Raw genomic sequence first — 14329 nt, 5'->3', positions numbered from 1 at the left:
CAAGCTTGCCGCCTTGTCTTCGGTCTGAAGAGGGAAATTGGCCCACCGTTGGTTGTTCTACCCGGAGTGTCGGAGACCTGACAGAAGTGTAGAGAACTATGCGAGGCCTGGAGAGTGTAGACAGTCAGGCTCTTTTTCCCCAGGGTCGAAACGTGAAGTTCCAAGAGGGCAGTGGTTGAAGGTGAGGGGAAAGACAGGCTAGTGGAGATTTATGACGTTTTCTTGCACGGAGTGTGGAGGGCAGGAAGGGGAGGTCAAAGTCAAAGAAAAACATTTATATTAAAGTACGTATATATTATCATATACTACCTTGATATTCATTTTCTTGCAGTCATTCACAGAAAAATAAAGAAATACGTTAGATTTTACAAAAGGACATATACATAAATGACTGATGTGCAGAAGAGGTCAAATTGTGAAAATAAATAAATAATACTGAGAACATGAGTTGTAGAATCCTTTAAGTTTCCATAGACCATAAAACATAGGAGCAGAAAAGGGCCATTCAGCCCATTGAGTCTGCTCTGCTATTCCATGATGGCTGATTTATTTTCCCTCTCTTCTTCTACCTTCTTTGACACCTTTACTAATCAGGAACCTATCAGCCTCTGCTTTAAATATACCCAATGATTTGGCCTCCACAGCTGTCCATGGCAATAAACTCCACATATTCACCACCCTCAGGCTAAAATCCCCTTACCCCTGCCCCTTACCTGCCCATCACCTCCCTCTGGTGCCCCATCTCCTTCCCTTCCTTCCATGGTCCATTGTCCTCTCCAATTAGATTCCTTCTTCTTCAGCCACCTGTCATCTGCCAGCTTCTTACTTCCTCCCCTCACCTTACCTGGTCACATCCCCCCCCACCTCACCTGCTCTCACCTACCTGGGCCCCTTCCCTTCCACCTGCTCTCGTCCCGCTTCCTCTCTCGTCCTGGTGAAGGGTCTCGGCCCTAAACGTCGGCTGTTTATTCCCCTCCGGAGATGCTGCCTTACCCGCTGAGTTCCTCCGCCATTTTGTGTCTGTGCACTGCTCGAGGCCTCCAGCATCCCGGCAGAGGGGCTCTCTCTGGATCCCCCTCAGAGTCCAAAGGCGTAGAGGGCAGGTTAACTGGTCATTGTAAATTGTCCCGTGATTGGGTTAGGTTGAATCAGATAGTCAAGGGTTGCTGGCTCGACTCGAAGGGTCAGCAGTCCCTTCTCCGCACTCTATCACTAAATAAAGAAAGCTACCTTATGTACTAATATTTTTTGTTTTTACTATTATTGTGTTCCATATCTTTTTTACTTTATACTTTATACCTTATTGTCGCCAAACAATCAATACTAGAATGTACAATCATCACAGCAATACTTGATTCTGCGTTTCGCGCTCCCTGGAGTACAAATCGATAGTAAATATTTAAATCATAAATCATAAATAGAAAATAGAAAAGTGGAAAGTAAGGTAGTGCAAAAAAACCGAGAGGCAGGTCTGGATATTTGGAGGGTACGGCCCAGATCCGGGTCAGGATCCGTTCAGCAGTCTTATCACAGTTGGAAAGAAGCTGTTCCCAAATCTGGCCGTACAAGTCTTCAAGCTCCTGAGCCTTCTCCCGGAGGGAAGAGGGACGAAAAGTGTGTTGGCTGGGTGGGTCGTGTCCTTGATTATCCTGGCAGCACTGCTCCGACAGCGTGTGGTGTAAAGTGAGTCCAAGGACGGAAGATTGGTTTGTGTGATGTGCTGGGCTGTGTTCATGATCTTCTGCAGCTTCTTCCGGTGAGGGTTAGTGAGGGTTTTAGGGGACAGACCAAATTTCTTTAGCTTTCTCAGGAAGTAAAGGCACTGGTGGGCCTTCTTGGCAGTGAACTCTGTTTGGTTGGACCAATTTTATTTATTTATTTAAATTATTTTAAATTTATTTATTGAGATACGTTGTAGAATAGGCCTTTGAGCAATATCGGGACAGTTTACAAAGACCAATTAACCTAGGAAACCAGAGCAACTGGAGGAAACCCACATGGTCACGGTGAGAACATACAAACTCCTTACAGGCAGCAGTGGGAATTGAACCCTGGTCACCTGTACTGTAAACCGTTGTGCTAACCACTGTGCTACCACGGGGTGGCGCATCTTATTGTAGTTTTCTTTGTGTTACATCAGAGTGAAGGCTGATTTATACCTGTGCGTACGGGCTACGCTGTGGGCCTGACTTATACTTTTGCGTAGCCCTACGCAGTAGCGAGCGTGCATAGTTGTGTCTGCGTCGCTCTGCAGTTCACCGCCAAAACGCTAGTTGGCGGTGGGGTTTCTATGCCACTGTGTTGAGTTTCTTCGTGGGAGACATGAACGAGGAAATGCATTTCAAATATTTTCCGATGTCGGCAGGTAGATTTGACGATTTGGTTCGTCGTCTCCAACCACTTATTTCGCATCAGTGTACAGACTGATGGAGGAAAGCAACTGGAATGCGTAGGAGGAAATGCGATGCTACCAAGCAGACCAATCACAGTTATTGCAGTCTGCGTTGCTGCAATGCATGAGTTACATTTTTGGGGAGGTGCACGTCACCCTACAGTGTAGAGTACGCGGTACCTACGGCGTACATTTGACGTAGAAGTATAAATTGGGTTTCACTGTTATTTTGTTCGTCTTTACTCCTGTGTACTGGAAATGCCATTACACAATCCTGAATCTTGAATCTTTCTTCCAGGTAACTCGAGCAAGTTCCTCCCTCATTTCCGGAGAAGGTAAGTTCCACACTTTGTAATCAAGTGACCATATTTATGAATTAATTCACACCGTCTGAGGTGCTCAGATAAAGAAAGATAAGAGATAAAGGTTTATTTGTCACAGGGAAATGTGTTGTTTTTGCATTGATGACTAACACAATCCAGGGGGCAGCCCCAAGTGTCGCCACCCTTCCAGCATCATCCCAACCCAAACCCGTAACGCCTGTGGGAGGAAACCAGATCACCCGCCGCCCTCATCTCTGTTCCAAAGGGACGTCCGTCCAGTCTGAGGCTGTGCCCTCTGATCCCAGACTCTCCCACTATAGGAAACATCCTCTCCACGTCCACCCTCTCTAGGCCTTTCAATATTCAGTAGGATTCAATGAGATCACCTCCTCGTTTTTCCCTAAACTCCAGCAAGTACGGGCCTAGAGCCGTCAATGCTCCTCATCTGTTAACCCTTTCATTCCCAGGATCAATCTCCTCCAGACCCTCTCCGATGCCAGCACATCCTTTCGTCGATAAGGGGCCCTGTACTCTAAGTGCAACCTGGCCAGTGCCTTACAAGGCCTCAGCATGACATCCTTGCTTTTATATTCAAGGGCTGCAGGAGGGGATGGGATGGTTGGCTGGAGTCGGTCCGGGGGCTGTAAGGGGGAGAGATTTAATGCACAAGTAGGAAAGGCAAGTCGTTGACTTCGTCTTGCTTGGCCACTCAGTTTTCTTGTTAATAGTTTTAGCTTCAAGCCCGAAGAGGTGGAGGACAACCCAGTATATGGAAACATCAACTACTTTTACACAGGTAAGCAACTCTGGAACCCCTTACCCCGTCGACAAAGCACTTCCACTCCCTCATCTTCCCCACCGTGACTCTCCAGACCCTGAGAGCAAAGCCTAGACGCAGCACACACACGAAATGCTGGAGGAACTCAGCAGGTCAGGCAGTGGCTGTGGAATGAATAAACAGCCAACGTTTCGGGCCGAGACCCATCTTCACGACTGGAAAGGAAGGGGGAAGACGCCAGAACAGAAAGGTAGGGGGAGGGAGGGAGGACTAGCTGGAGGGTGATAGGTGAAGCCAGGTGGGGAGGAAAGTAAAGAGCTGGAGAGGAAGGAGAGGAGAGGGGACGATGAGGGAGAAAGAAGGAGGAGATGACAGGCAGAGAAAGAGAGGGGTAAAAAGCCTGAGTTGGGAATGGAAGAAGAAGCAAAGGGAAAGGGAAAAAAATTACTGGAAGGAGAAATCGATGTTCCTGCTGTCAGGTTGGAAGCTACCCAGATGGAATAAGAGGTGCTGCTCCTCCACCCTGAGAGTGGCCTCACCATGGCAAAAGGGGAGGCCGTGGACCGACATGTTGGAACGGGAATGGGGATAGGAATTAAAATGGTCGGCCACCAGGGAATCCCACTTGTGGAGCCGAACTTGCTGTGACGTGGGCACAGTTGGAGAATTTAATTGACTCTTTGTTTCATGATGTAGTCCAGCCCAAAGTTAACTCACACACTTCTCTTACGGTCTTGCAGCTTCGATGTGTCCCATAAAGAGAGATTAGCTTTATTTGTCACATGTACATCGAATGACCCAGCAAAATGCACTGATTCGTTACAACGACCAAAACTTTTTTTTTACAAAATTCCATTTAATATAAACTCAAACCACTACAGTTGTATTGTGCAATCACCTAACAAATAAAAGGTATCCACACTGGTTCAGGAGCCTGAAGGTTGAAGGGTAATAACTGTTCCTGAACCTGGTGAGGGGGACCTGAGGCTCCTGTACCTCCTTCCCGAGGGCAGTAACAAGAGGAGAGCATGGGCTTCCTTTCACCAGTGTGGATAACTTCACTCACATCAACACTGAACCAGTTCCACAACCTACACACTCACCTTCAAGGTTTGACAACTCATTAATTATTTGTGTGTTTATCTATATACTGTATCTGTCTATTCGTCTATCTACCTACCTATAGTATCCATCTATCTATCCATCTGTCTGTCTATTTGTCTATGTCTATCTATCTATCCATATAGCTATCTGTCTGTCTATCTATCTGTCTATTTCTCTATCTGTGTTTATCTATCTGTCTATCTATCTGTCTGTCTGCCTATCTGTCTGACTATTTGTCTATCCGTGTCTATCTATCTGTCTGTCTATCTGTCTGTCTATCAGTCTGTCTATCTGTCTGTCTGCCTATCTGTCTGTCTATTTGTCTATCCGTGTCTATCTATCTGTCTGCCTATCTGTCTATTTGTCTATCTATGTCTATCTATGTCTATCTATCTATCTATCCATATAGCTATCTGTCTGTCTATCTATCTGTCTATTTCTCTATCTGTGTTTATCTATCTGTCTGTCTATTTGTCTATCCGTGTCTATCTGTCTGTCTATCAGTCTGTCTATCTGTCTGTCTATCAGTCTGTCTATCTATCTATCTATCTATTCATTCACTTATTGAATTTGTGCAGTTTGTGTTTTGCACATTGGTTGTTTGTCAGTCTTTGTGTGCAGTCTTTAATTGGTCCTATTGTATTTCGTTGTTCTACTGTGAATGCCCATAACAAAATGAATCTCAGGATCATATCTGGTGACAGATGTATTTTCAGAATAACTTTACTTTGAACTTTGGCCTGGATGGTGGGGGTCCTAATATCCAACAAGCCCCTCTAACGTTTTTCTACAGCTGCATGGAGCAGGAAATTTTTACACGGCCTGAAAACTGTGTGGCACTTCAGGTGTGTTTTTTTTTGTAATTTGCATTCCATGAATATTTAGAATGAAAATTGGAAAATCGCATACCTTTGATTTTATTTATTAATTGAAGAGTAGATTGAAATACAGTACAACAAAGGAAATCTTTCACCTTTCGTAAACTTTTTTTATGTGCATCTAATTCTGGCTGTGCAGCAACGAAGGCTATGTGCGCGGGAGCATTTCAGTTACTGCGCAGCTTAAAGGATACTATGTTTATATCATATAATATTACAAAAACAGGGACACACACCATGATAGATAGTTTATAATATTCTCATAGTTATTTTATTTTATTTCTATTATCTGATGTAGCAACTCTTGAGAGAACATTTATTATACAATCTTGAAATTCGTCTCCTTACAGACAAAACAAAGAAACCAACAATAACCCATTTAAAGAAAGACCATCAAACACTCAATGTGCAGGAAAAAAAATTGTGCAAACAATAAAAGTGAACAAATAGTATTCAGAATGGAAGTGAGTCCTCAGACATGCAGCCCAGACCAGGCCACAGCCTGACCTTCAGTTCAGTGCAGAGCCAAGTAAATGCATGGAGCAGCGAGCAGAACTGGCCCGTCTCTTCCCTCTGGTCACAACACCCTAAATTTTCAAACCGGCCCAGCGTTTAAATCGGCCAAAGTCATCCTCGCTCCGGGATCTGGGCCCCGTTGCTTTGACGCGCTCTGGGCCTGGATCCTGCAGCCACGTTTCAGCCCGTACCTGACCTTTCCAAATCGTCCTGGCACTTAGATTGATCAAACCTCGGGTCTTCCCTCGCCCTCGATCTTGCCGGACGGGCCTCACCCCGGCTCAGCCTGCCCATCTCAAACTGAGATAGTCGCAGTACGGGAATCAGTTATGATGATGGATGCATTCTCTCCGCAGGAATGGAGAGAGCTACCACTTCACACTCCATGGGAAAGGACAGAGAACGCAAGGTTGGTCTAAAGGCGATTAAGTGTTCAAGTATAGGACACTCGCAATGTTTTCTTTTTAATTCCCTTTGTCTGGATCACAACGGCAGATGTCCCCTCCTTCACCACTGACTGTCCAACAGGGAGGTGAGCAAGGCAGTATCCTCTGATAGTGTGACCACCCCTCAGTTCCCTCTATCCAGGGACAGTCGGGAGAAGAGAGTTGATTTTCTCCAGGAGCCCCACCCACTGTCATCACCCCTGGTGAGATGGCGAGCCCCCTCACCCCCTACTACCAGGGTCTTTATGAGCAGTTTCAGGCCACTTGTCTACGAAAGGACGTGCTGGCATTGGTGAAGGTTCAGACAAGCTACACGAGAGTAAATTCCTGGAATGAAAGGGTTAACGTATGAGGAGCGTTTGTCGGCTCTGAGCCTATACTCGCTGGAGTTCAGAAGAACGAGGGAGGATCTCACTGACACCGATCAAATAATGAAAGGCCTAGATAGAGTGAACATGGAGAGGATGTATCCTATAGTGGGGGAGTCTAGGACCAGAGGGCACAGCCTCAGAATAGAAGGACATCCCCTTAGAACAGGGATGAGCAGGAATTTCTTCAGCCAGAAGGTGGGGAATCTGTGGAATTCATTTCCACAGACGGCTGTGGAGGCCAAGTCATTCGGTATACTTAAAGTGGAGGTTGAAAGGTTCATGATTAGTGAGGGCTTCAAAGGTTATGAAGAGAGGCGTAATAAATCAGCCATGATGGGGTGGCAGAGCAGACTTGATGGGCTGAATGGCCTACTTCTGCTCCTACATCTTGTGTTCTTGCTCTCTGTCCCATGAACGAGATCAAAAGTGATAGCGACAGAGGATGTCATGGACGACAAACTGCTCAGACAGGAAGCCGGAGGCTTTCGCTGCAAGCTCTTGGCCACACCACAAGAGTTTACACAGTGCCTGCCCCCTTGATCCCCCGGCTGTGGGAGAGCAGAAACCACCCCCCCCCCGAGTTGATCCTAACCAAGGGAATCAGCTGTGAAGTTGTCACAGTATTTGACGGTGACGGGTCGGGAGGTGGGGTGCGACCCTGACACCAAGAGTATCAGGAATGGGTGGGGGCATGGTTCTTGCTGTTGAACCTACACCACATTCTCTTCACCTGTGGAGAGGAACTCAGCACAATGAAGTCGTGGTAACTCTGTCACTGGTCCATCCCTCGTCCCGACACGAGGCGGAGTGGGTCCCCTCCAAATCTCGGGACCTTCCAAAGCCACTGCGAGCAAGATCCCATCACTATTGACCGTGAGAGCCCGCAGTTTTTTTTGGGAGGGGGAGAAGTTTCCTTCCAGATAAGTCCTTGACCTGGGAGTGTGTGATGGGACGGAGTGGAGGGAGTTTCACTCTGTGTCTGACCCTGGGAGTGTGTGATGGGACGGTGTGGAGGGAGCTTCACTCAGTGTCTGACCCCGGGAGTGTGTGATGGGACGGTGTGGAGGGAGCTTCACTCTGTGTCCGACCCCGGGAGTGTGTGATGGGACGGTGTGGAGGGAGCTTCACTCTGTGTCCGACCCCAGGAGTGTGTGATGGGACGGTGTGGAGGGAGCTTCACTCTGTGTCCGACCCCGGGAGTGTGTGATGGGACGGTGTGGAGGGAGCTTCACTCTGTGTCAGACCCCGGGAGTGTGTGATGGGACGGTGTGGAGGGAGATACACTCTGTGTCTGACCCCGGGAGTGTGTGATGGGATAGTGTGGAGGGAGCTTCACTCTGTGCCTGACCCTGGGAGTGTGTGATGGGACGGTGTGGAGAGGGTTGAGTGCGTTATGTACTTTCCTCTCTCTCTCGCTCAGAGACAGATCTGCTATGCCAAGCTCGAACTCCCCGCGTCACGAGACCAGCAGGGTCGTAAGCTAAGCAGGACACAATACACCGACATCTTGAACATGTTAACGCGCGGACACGAGGAGCAGCAGGCGGTGGACGGGACCTTGGATTCTCGGAAGGGTAGCACCCAGAGCAGCACCTTGTCACCCACATCGAACAGCGAGCTCCTCGACCTCGGGTCATCGGACCTGTACGCCTCTGTGCGCCTGGGGAGACGGGAGGGGAAAATCTGTGGGCAGGACTACGCCAACAAAGAGACCCTTAAAGCCCAGTAGCAACAGACAGCAGCACGCACTGCAGACCTGCACTTGGGTGAGTTACCAGCACACGGCATCTGAGGCAAACTCCTGTGTCCCGGGCAGTGTGCCAGTATTTACAGAGTGTCCTGGGAAGTGTGTCCGTATTTACAGGGGATCCCGGGAAGTGTGTCAGTATTTACAGGGGGTCCCGGGGAGTGTGTCAGTATTTACAGGGGGTCCCGGGGAGTGTGTCAGTATTCACAGGGGGTCCCGGGGAGTGTGTCAGTATTCACAGGGGGTCCCGGGGAGTGTCTCTGTATTTACAGGGGGTCCCGGGGAGTGTGTCAGTATTTACAGAGTGTCCTGGGGAGTGTGTCAGTATTTACAGGGGGTCCCGGGCAGTGTGTCGGTATTTCCAGGGGGTCCCGGGGAGTGTGTCTGTATTTACAGGGGGTCCCGGGGAGTGTGTCAGTATTTACAGGGGGTCCTGGGGAGTGTGTCAGTATTTACAGGGGGTCCCGGGGAGTGTGTCAGTATTCACAGGGGGGTCCCGGGGAGTGTCTCTGTATTTACAGGGGGTCCCAGGGAGTGTGTCAGTATTTACAGAGTGTCCTGGGGAGTGTATCAGTATTTACAGGGGGTCCCGGGGAGTGTGTCAGTATTCACAGGGGGTCCCGGGGAGTGTCTCTGTATTTACAGGGGGTCCCAGGGAGTGTGTCAGTATTTACAGAGTGTCCTGGGGAGTGTGTCAGTATTTACAGGGGGTCCCGGGGAGTGTGTCAGTATTTACAGGGGGTCCCAGGGAGTGTGTCAGTATTCACAGGGGGTCCCGGGGAGTGTCTCTGTATTTACAGGGGGTCCCAGGGAGTGTGTCAGTATTTACAGAGTGTCCTGGGGAGTGTGTCAGTATTTACAGGGGGTCCCGGGGAGTGTGTCGGTATATACAGGGGGTCTCGGGGAGTGTGTCAGTATATACAGGGGGTCTCGGGGAGTGTGTCAGTATTTACAGGGGTCCCGAGGAGTGTGTCAGTATTTACAGGGGGTCCCAGGGAGTGTGTCAGTATTTGCAGAGTGTCCCAGTATTTACAAGTGTTCACCAGGAGTGTGTCAGTATTTACAGGGGGTCCTGGGGAGTGTGTCAGTATTTACAGGAGGTCCCGGGGAGTGTGTCTGTATTTACAGGGGGTCCTGGGGAGTGTGTCTGTATTTACAGGGGTCCCAGGGAGTGTGTCAGTATTTACAGGGGGTCCCGGGGAGTGTGTCTGTATTTACAGGGGGTCCCAGGGAGTGTGTCAGTATTTACAGGGGGTCCCGGGGAGTGTGTCAGTATTTACAAGTGTTCACCAGGAGTTTGTCTGTATTTACACGGTTTGAGGTGGTCTCTGTAGATTGGGTAATTATTTACAGGGTTCCCTGGTAATGAGTCGGTAACTATAAGGGGTTCCTGGACTGTCTCAGTATTTATAGAGGACTGTGTCTGTATTTATATAGGGTCTTGGTTTTGTGACTGCACACCAGGCAGACAATCTCTGAAGAATATTGATAATGACTGGGGTCACCCGTCTTGTAAAGACACTGCCGTGAAGGAGGCGATGGCAAACAACTTCTGTAGAAAAATTTGCTAAGAACAATCATAGTCATGGAAAGACCGAGATCGCCTACATCATTAGACACGGCACATAATGGAGTGTGTCAGTATTCACAGGGGTCCTGAGAATGAGTCATTATTTACAGGGAGAATGTGTCAGTAGTTTACAAAGAGTCACGGGGAGTTTCTCAGTGCTTACGGGTGTCCCTGTAAGGGGCTCAGTATTTACAGAGGAGTATGTCAGTTTCTGCACTGGTTCTCTTGGAGTGTGTCAGCGTTTACAGAGGGTCCCTGGGTTGAGTCAGTAGACATAGCGTTCCCTGGCGTCTGCAGACACAGGGAGTACCAGATTGTGTTCTATTCACTGTGAGCCACAGGAGAGACTCTGTGCGAGCTGCCCCTAGCCTCACGGGCCCATGTGCCTGGAGTTGTTGGTCTCTGCTGCCACCTCCTGCCCAGGAGGAGGAATTGATCTTGGAACTCCAGTTCCCACTTGGGGGAGAACGAGGGGCTTCCGTTGGAAAATAAGGGGGAATTTGAGACAGGAAATAACTTTTTCACTCACAAGTTTGTGCATCTTTGGAACTGTCTTCCTCCAAGGTCAGTGAAAGCCGTCATTCTAAATTTCATAATAATCAGATATTTGAATATTTTCATGTTCTCTGTATAATTTATGTATTATTAATTTTTGTATTTGCAGTTTGTCTTTTTTTCCACACATTTTGCCTGTTTGTCAATCTTTGTGTGCAGATCTTCACTGATTATTTCTTTGTCCTGCTCTGAATGCCTGCAAGTAAATGAATCTCAGTGTGACATACACTCAGTGGCCACTTTATTAGGTACACCTGCTCGTTAATGCAAATTACTTAATCAGCTAATTATGTGGCAGTAACTCGATGCATAAAAGCTTGCAGACATGGTCAAGAAGTTCAGTTATTGATCAGACTAAACATCAGAATGGGGAAGAAATGTGATCCAAGTGACTTTGACTGTGGAATGATTATTGGTGCCAGATGGGATGGTTTGAGTATCTCAGGAACTGATATCCTGGGATTTTCAAGCAAACAGTCTCCAGGGTTTACAGAGAATGGTGTGAATAACAAAAAAAAAAAGAAATCCAGTGGGCAAAAACGTCTAGTTAATGAGCGAGGTCAAAGCTAACAGGAAAACGACAGTAACTCAAATAACCACACGTTACAACAGTGATGTGCAGAAGAGCATCTCTGAACGCACAACATGTCAAACCTTGAAGTGGATGGGCTACAGCAGCAGAAGACCATGAATGTACACTCAGTGACAACTTTATCAGGTACAGGAGGTACTGAATGAAGTGGCCACTAGGTGTAGATTAAGTATTTTTCTGCTCTCAGCGTTTTAGTATTTGTAATTGCAGTTTGTTTGGTTTTTTTGCACATTGTGGTTGCTTGTCAGTCTTCGTGTGTAGCTTTTCACCAATTCTTATTGCATTTCTTTGCTCTCCTGTGAATGCCCACAAGAAAATGAATTCCAGGGTAGTAGATGGTGACGTGTATGTACCTTAAGAATAAATTTACTTTGAACTTTGAAGTGAGGGTTTGGAAGGTTACTCTGAGGGAGATAGAAAAGCAGAGGAAAGCCTCCAACCAGATCAGCCCAGCCTCGTTAAACAGAACAGCTTCGAGGGGCTGAACGGCTAATTTTGTGCGTTCATGTTTTCATGCACACGTAGAGTTTTATTCTGTCTGCAATTTATTACTCTGATAGCTCTGTAGCTCTCACAAACCATTAACTCGATCCTCTCTCCACAGATGCTGCCCAACCAGACGGGTGCTTCCAGCATTTTCGGTATAATTTCCCCACAGTCTGATGAATGATCTCTTTTACTGATGTTGGTTCAGGGATAAATAACGGTCCTTAAGATCGCTGGGGAGAGTTCACCCATTTGCCTGCCTGCCAAATTCCTTGCACATGGCACCTGAGAGGGGAGATGGGGCCTCAGTGTCCACCTTCCAAAATATTAGGATGTCCTGAGACTCCATCCAAAACTGCCTTCCCCACTGTGTTGTGCTCCCTGAGGTCCAAACCTCCCACAGGATGGTGCTCCCTTGGGAGCATGCCACCAGTAGTGTGGTGCTCCCTCACCACCCCTGTTTTTGTATCAAAACTATAAAAGTTTACTTACAACACACAGACACAAGATAACCAATATTTACAAGACAGTAGTTACTATATGGTCACTACCGTCTATAAAACAGTCTAGACCACAGGGAGACCACCGCTCACGGAAATCCCCCAGTGTGCCCGCTACAACCGCGTGCTCCCTCTCCAAGGACAGCCGGGCACGGGCGTATCCTCGGAAAAGGGGCAGGCAGTCAGCCCGGGCAGCGCCCTCCACCTTCCGCCGTCTAGACCTGTGGATGCCCTCCTACGATGTGGCGCACCCTCCCTGCCCCTCCCAGGGTGCGGTGTCCCCCCACTGCCCCTCCCAGAATGTAGCACTCCCCTCACCGCCCCTACCAGAATGTAGCACTCCCTCACCACCCCTGCTGCGGCGCTGTGCCGCCTCCCGACCCTCCCAGGGTGCGGTGTCCCCCCACCGCCCCTCCCAGAATGTAGCACTCCCCTCACCGCCCCTCCCAGAATGTAGCATTCCCTCACCACCCCTGCTGCAGCGCTGTGCCGCCTCCCGACCCTCCCAGCAGGAAGCCGAAGGTCAGCAGGCACAGAAAGACACCACCCCCAGCCGGCTCTCCTCAGAGTCACTTGGCGCCCACGTTTGGAGAGACGTCACTGGGTCCGAGTCCTGCAACTTTCCCTCCACCCTCCCCGGATAGGCAGCAACCTCAGCAGTGACCGAGGCCAAGTGCCTCAAATAAACAAGAATGTAAATACCCTACACAACTTTGTCTCAGCCAGGTTCCCCGGTGTCGTACCGGGAGAATGGCATTTCTTATAAATCCTTTTTGTGTATTATATCCAAGAATTTTTAATAAAGTATTAACCAATCTTAAGCTGTTGTTCTCCTGCCCACGACCCTTGTGACACTGTGCGAGTGTGTGCGTGCGGTTGGAATTTACACCTTCTCCTCTTCTGTGACCGTGCGAGCCTTCGCCTAGAGGCTCACGTGACGCTTTACAGCAGCGGCAATCACCAAGCGGGCTCCAACTCCCGCTGATGCCCGTAAGGAGTCTGTTCGTTCTCCCCGTGATCGCGAGGGTTTCCTCTGGGTGCTACGGTTTCCTCCCATGTTCCAATAATGTACAGGCTAATGTTAGTGAGTTGCGGGCGTGTTATCTTGGCGCCAGAAGCATGGCCCAGCACAACCCTGTTTTGACTTGCTGCAGTTGACACATTTCACTGCGTCTTACAGGTAAGATGGCAGCGCACGCGGGCGCAGCGGCCTCTCTGGGTCGAATCAAAGGTGTGATTACTCACCCTTTACGTCTGTTCTTTTTTTTAAAATTGCAACACTGCTGGATATTAGCAACATCCAATATTCCACGTCTACCCCAGTATTGAGTTGCTTGTTAGCGGTGGAGCTGCATACCGTGTTGCCGCCTGGAGTTATTGTGTACCATTGTTGTGCCGAGGTGTTGCGCGCTCCAACAAACGGCGCTAAAGATTGTTTAGCCATTTTCATTGTGATCACGAGGCTCTGGTGGACACTGGCAATGCAGAGTACTCTCTACGTCCGGTTCACTGGCGAGACCTACGGCAGGGAGCTGCACCATCTCAGTTGTTGCCACGGTGTCGCTTGTTGCAGCTGCCCGGGAGAGGGGACACCAGAGGCGGTGTGGGGGAGAGCAGAGGAATCCATACTGGGTCAGGGACTGGCAAACACTTCTCATACAGTTTTTCTTGTGATCGCAAGAGCCTGGTGACACTACAAACTTCTGCAAGTCCGGTTCATCGGCTCAGTGGGGTGACTGACAGAGAGGGAGCCGTGTGGCCTCGGTCTCCCATTGATTCTGCTCTCATGCGCTCGCTTCCCGGAAGACAAGCTGGATTGCCTTCAGCTGTGGGAGATGAGGAACTGCTGCGTGCTTGTTCTTGCAGGAACATGGCTCCAGGACGACATCCCTTGCACCAACAGCCTTCAAGCCATGACAGTCAGGGACCTGTGCTGATATTATTTTGAGACTGTGTGGTAGGTGTACTGTGTGTAACTGCATGTACTTTATTTTGAAAACTGACCCCAGAGGAATACTAACAACAGGAATTCTGCAGATGCTGGAAATTCAAGCAACACACATAAAAGTTG

General features: G+C 48.7%; 1 protein-coding gene across 2 annotated transcripts in view; it reads left to right on the top strand.

Moving 5' to 3' along the window:
- Positions 1–14286, top strand: part of LOC134338887 (uncharacterized) — a 64992-nt gene extending 50706 nt beyond the window's left edge. For both annotated transcript variants that reach the window (XM_063035050.1, XM_063035051.1), the window contains 5 exons: positions 2691–2727; positions 3444–3511; positions 6348–6400; positions 8229–8574; positions 11877–14286. In XM_063035050.1, coding sequence (XP_062891120.1) covers positions 2691–2727; positions 3444–3511; positions 6348–6400; positions 8229–8537 — 467 coding nt within the window. In that variant the 3' untranslated portion in view covers positions 8538–8574; positions 11877–14286. The remainder of the gene's footprint in view (positions 1–2690; positions 2728–3443; positions 3512–6347; positions 6401–8228; positions 8575–11876) is intronic.
- Positions 14287–14329: the final 43 nt, after the last annotated feature.

The sequence above is a fragment of the Mobula hypostoma genome, chromosome 28 (genome assembly GCF_963921235.1).
Source record: "Mobula hypostoma chromosome 28, sMobHyp1.1, whole genome shotgun sequence".
Classification (NCBI taxonomy): Eukaryota; Metazoa; Chordata; class Chondrichthyes; order Myliobatiformes; family Myliobatidae; genus Mobula; species Mobula hypostoma.
Note: the sequence above shows the minus strand (reverse complement) of the source record. Positions and strands in the feature narration are given on the sequence as shown.